Source organism: Mustela nigripes, chromosome 14 (assembly GCF_022355385.1).
Source record: "Mustela nigripes isolate SB6536 chromosome 14, MUSNIG.SB6536, whole genome shotgun sequence".
NCBI lineage: Eukaryota > Metazoa > Chordata > Mammalia > Carnivora > Mustelidae > Mustela > Mustela nigripes.
The window spans coordinates 30,963,326-30,968,518 of NC_081570.1; the positions used below are offsets into that span (position 1 = coordinate 30,963,326).

General features: G+C 38.6%; 1 protein-coding gene across 1 annotated transcript; it reads left to right on the top strand.

Moving 5' to 3' along the window:
* The first annotated feature begins 449 nt into the window (after window positions 1-449).
* On the top strand, window positions 450-4,620 carry LOC132002038 (zinc finger protein 684-like). Its single transcript, XM_059377073.1, has 3 exons — window positions 450-455; window positions 3,684-3,878; window positions 4,105-4,620. The coding sequence occupies exons 1-3, from the start codon at window positions 450-452 to the stop codon at window positions 4,618-4,620; spliced, it is 717 nt and encodes a 238-aa protein (XP_059233056.1).
* Window positions 4,621-5,193: the final 573 nt, after the last annotated feature.

Below are 5,193 nucleotides of genomic sequence, written 5' to 3' on the forward strand. Positions count from 1 at the left end.
CACACGATTTTTCATGCTGAGATGTAAACGTTTGCTGAATCTTGGCAGTCATAGAAAAAGGATACCCAATCAGCGAATTCTTAGCCTTGTCCTAGACAATAAGCTGTAACAATTCCTTGGATAAAGGTTTGCCTGGCACAGACTACGAAAGAAAAATTGGGCTGTGTATTTATGTACGAGATTTGTTGTAAATGCAGTAGTAGTTTTCATATGACCATAGTTTAGTTTCCTTTTGTATAAACTGAATACATGAGACCAAAGCAATGCTCAGTGACCTTATATTCTCTCTTTCCTTCTCTTCCTCTCTCCCTTCCCATATATATGGATGTATATTTATGTATATAGTGGGACCGTTTGAATATGATTTTTGTTTTCCCAAATTTTAATTCTGAGTCAAGTACATAGTAGTTTTTTGTTACCCTGTATAACTGAGCTGCAGACTCGGAACGATGAACGTAATGGGAGGAATTGCTCCGAATCCCCTCCCCTTTCCCTGGTGGTACTCACTACAGGCTGAAGATGAATGTGCTGTTACAGGGATCAGTGCTGTTACAGCAATTTATGTTTGGGTCATTTTTTTTTTTAAGATTTGTTGATCTGAGAGAGTGCGTGAGTGTAGGGAGGGACAGGAAGAGAGAGAGAGAGAATTCCCAAGCAGACTCCCCTCTTGATCATGGAGCTTGATATAGGGCTCCATCCCAGGACCCTGAGATCATGACCTGAGCCTAAATCAAGTCAGGTGCTTAACCAGCTGAGCCACACAGGTGCCCCACATGTGTCTGACTGTTTTTAAATACCTCCTATGAGTGGAATTTTGTAGTATTTATCCTTTTTGTGGCCTGCTTATTCACTTAGTCTAATGTCTTCAGGGTTCATACATATAGCTCGTGATAGGATTTTCTTTTTAAAAGCATGTGTGTGTGCATACTATATTTTCTTCATCCTTTTATTTGTTGATTAACATTAGATTATTTCTTTTCTTTTTTTTTTTTAAAGATTTTATTTATTTATTTGACAGAGAGAAATTACAAGTACACTGAGAGGCAGGCAGAGAGAGAGAGAAGGAAGCAGGCTCCCTGCTGAGCAGAGAGCCCGATGTGGGACTCGATCCCAGGACCCTGAGATCATGACCTGAGCCGAAGGCAGCAGCTTAACCCACTGAGCCACCCAGGCGCCCCACATTAGATTATTTCTAATTCTTGGCTATTGTGAATAATGCTTCAGTGAACACAAGAGTTTAAACATCTCTAGGAAATCCTGTTTTCAGTTTTTCTGATAAACGCCCAGAAGTGGGATTGCTGAATTGTATAGTGGTTCTATTTTTGATACTTTGGAGGAAATTCCATACTGTTTTCCGCAGTGGCTCCACCATTTTACATTCCCACCAACAGTGCACCAGGGTTCTAGTAGCTCCACATCTTTGCCAATACTGGTTAGTTGTTGTTGTTGTTTTATAATCGACATCCTAACAGATGCGAGGTGTGATCTTACTGTGGTTTTGATTGGCATTTCCGTGATTAATGATATTGAACATCTTTTCATATACCTCTTCACCATTGGGTCTGCACACGATTTTTCATGCTGAGATGTAAATGTTTGCTGAATCTTGTAAGGTAAGAATCTTGTAAGGAGACACCAGTTATGTCTCCTTTAGAGATAGGTCTGTTCAAGTCCTTTGCCCATTGTTTTGCTTAAGTTGTAGGGGTTCCTTATAGATTTGGGATATTAACCTCTTATCTGATAAATGTTTTTAGAATATTTTCTCCCATGCTGTAGGTTGTCTTTTCACTCTGCTGATTGTTTCCCTTGCTGCACAGAAGCTTTTGAATTTGATGTGGTCCCACGTGTATGTATTTGCTTTTGCTGCCAGTGCTCTAGGAGTCATGCAAGAAATCTTTGCCAAAACCAATCATATGAAAATTTTCCCCTATGTTTTCTTCTAGGAGTTTTATAGTTCAGGTCTTACATTTAAGTCTCTAGTATATTTTTGTATATGGTGTAAAATTAGGGTCCATTTTCAGTCTTTTAAATATGGATATCTGGTTTTCCCAGACATCAGCTGTTGAAGAGACCATCCTTTCCCCATTGTGTAGTCTTGACTCACTTATTGAAGACCATGTAAGCATGGGTTTATTTCTGGGTTCTCTCTTCTGTTCCCTTGGTCTATATGTCTGTCTTTATGCCAGTACTATACAGTTTTGATCACTGTAATTTGGTAACATAGTTTCAAGTCAGGAAGTGTCAGGCCTCCTGTTTTGTTCTTCTTTCTCAAGAAATTTTAGCAATTTGAGTCCTTTTTGGTTCCATATGAATTTTAGAATTTTTTTTTCTATTACTGCAAAATTTGCCACTGAATTGCATTGAATCTGTAGACCACTTTCGGTAGTATGGACATTTTAACAGTATTAAGTCTTCTAGTCCATGAACACAAGATGCCTTTATATTTACTTGCCTTTAATTTCTCTTATTAGTATTTTGTAGTGTTAGTATACAAGTCTTTCACCTCCTTGGTTACCTAATTGATTCTTTCTGATACTATTGTAAATAGTATGATTTTCTTAATTTCCTTTTTGGATTGTTTGTTTTAGTGTATGGAAACACAACTGATATTTTTTTAAATTTTTTAAAATTTTTTATAAACATATAATATATTTTTATCCCCAGGGGTACAGGTCTGTGAATCGCCAGGTTTACACACTTCACAGCACTCACCATAGCACATACCCTCTCCAATGTCCATAACCCCACCCCCCTCTCCCAACCCTCCTCCCCCCAGCAACCCTCAGTTTGTTTTGTGAGATTAAGAGTCACTTATGGTTTGTCTCCCTCCCAATCCCATCTTGTTTCGTTTATTCTTCTCCCACCCCCTTAACCCCCCATACAACTGATATTCTTATGTTGACTTTACATGCTACAACTTTGCTGAATTTGTGTATTAGTTCTAATACTTTTTTGGTGGAATCTTGAGGGTTTTGTACATATGAGATCATATTATCTGTGAACAGAGATATTTTTACATCTTCCTTTCTAGTTTGGATGTCTTTATTTCTTTTTCTTACCTAATTGATCTAACTAGGACTTCAGGACTATGTTGAAGAGAAGTGGTCAGAATAGGCATCTTCGCTGACACTATGTAATTTTTAAAAAATATTTTATTTATTTATTTGACAGACAGAGATCACAAGTAGGCAGACAGGCAGGCAGAGAGAGAGGAGGAAGCAGGCACGCCACTGAGCAGAGAGCCCAATGCATGCAGGGTTCGATCCACAAGACCTGAGCTGAAGGCAGAGGCTTTAACCCACTGAGCCACCCAGGCGCCCCTGACATTATATAATTTAAGTTTTTTCTTTTTATAATATGAGGTTGAAAACAGCAACTGGGAATGTTTCATTTTACACTTTTTAAGAAGTTACCTGCTTACTTAATGATGTGCTAGGAAGCAAAGACAATTTTTGGACCAAGATATGTTCACCTTTGAGAAAACACTGACCAAGAAGAGAGTCCAGAACTGTAATCTGAATACAAAATGTTTTTCTTCAAGACAAATACAACATAGATGTGAGTCAAATAGAGTCTGCAACCTAATTCACACTTGCTCAGTTACAATAAAAATTACATCAGAGAAAACTCCTATGAATACAGGAATGTGGAAAAGCCTTCAAAAACAAGTTTTGTCTCATTAGGCATGGAAAAAAACCTGCAAGAAAAAAACATTTGGATGCACTGAATGTGGGAAAGCCTTCCAAAAGAAGTGTCGTCTCATTAGACATGAAAAGAAACATATAAGGAAAAATAAAACCTTTGAATGCAATGACTGTGGGAAAGCCTTTAGCAGTAAGGGACACCTTATAGCTCATCAAAAAATTCATGGGGGAGGGGCGCCTGGTTGGCTCAGTGGGTTAAGCTGCTGCCTTCGGCTCAGGTCGTGATCTCAGGGTCCTGGGATCGAGTCCCACATCGGGCTCTCTGCTCCATGGGGAGCCTGCTTCTCTCTCTCTCTCTCTCTCTCTCTCTCTCTCTCTCTGCCAGCCTCTCTACCTACCTGTGATCTCTCTCTGTCAAATAAATAAATAAAATATTTAAAAAAATATTCATGGGGGAGAGAGACCCTATGTGTACAATGATTGTGGGAAAGCATTTATGCATAAAGCACAACTGGTGGTCCATCAGAGACTCCACACGGGAGAGAAACCTTACGAATGCCCTCAGTGTGGGAAGTTGTTCACTTGGCACTCCTCCTTTACCCAACATGTGAAATTGCATACACTTGAGAACTCATTTGAATGTAAGGAATGTGGGAAAACCTTCAGGTATAGCTCATCCCTTTATAAATATTTTAGAATTCACACAGGAGAAAAACCATACAGGTGTAGAGAATGTGGCAAAGCCTTTGCAGACTCCTCAATGCTAGTCATGCATCAGAGGATTCATACAGGTGAGAAACCCCATGGGTGTACTAAATGTGGAAAAGCCTTCATCAAGAAGTCACATCTCCTTAAACATTACTTCACTCACACAGCAGAGCAACAAAACAAATGCAGCGTGTGTGGGAAATCTTTTAACCGGAAGACACATCTCATTCTCCATAAAAGGAGTCATAAAAACATGGAAGCTATGTGAATGTGGGAAAACTTACAATTAATTAGCCTTTTAATAAAGCAGCAAAGAATTCGTCATGAGAAAAACTATGAATTGGATAAATGTGGAAAAGCATGTTCTGAAATCCATATTCTGTGATACTACTAATTTTATTGAGAAGATTATAGAAAACTTTTGGATTATAAATTGACAATTTTACTGTATAGCATAAAACTGAGAAAATTGTAAAAAATTAAAAAATCAAGGCATCAAGCTGACTACAATTAAATATATGTACTGCCCCAATTTGATTGTCATACGAGTTATACAAATGTATGCATTGATTAAGAAATTTGTATAACTATAGGTTTGAAATACATGCTATGCACTTTTTTTTAAAAAAAGATTTTATTTATTTATTTATTTATTTGTCAGAGCACGTGCACAAGCAGGCATAGTGGCAGGCAGAGGCAGAGAGAGAAGCAGGCTCCCTGCCAAGTAAGGAGACCAATGCAGAACTTGATTCCCAGGACCCTAGGATCATGACCTGAGCCAAAGGCAGCAGCTTAACCGACTGAGCCACCGAGGCATCCCTATGCTATGCACTTAACACAA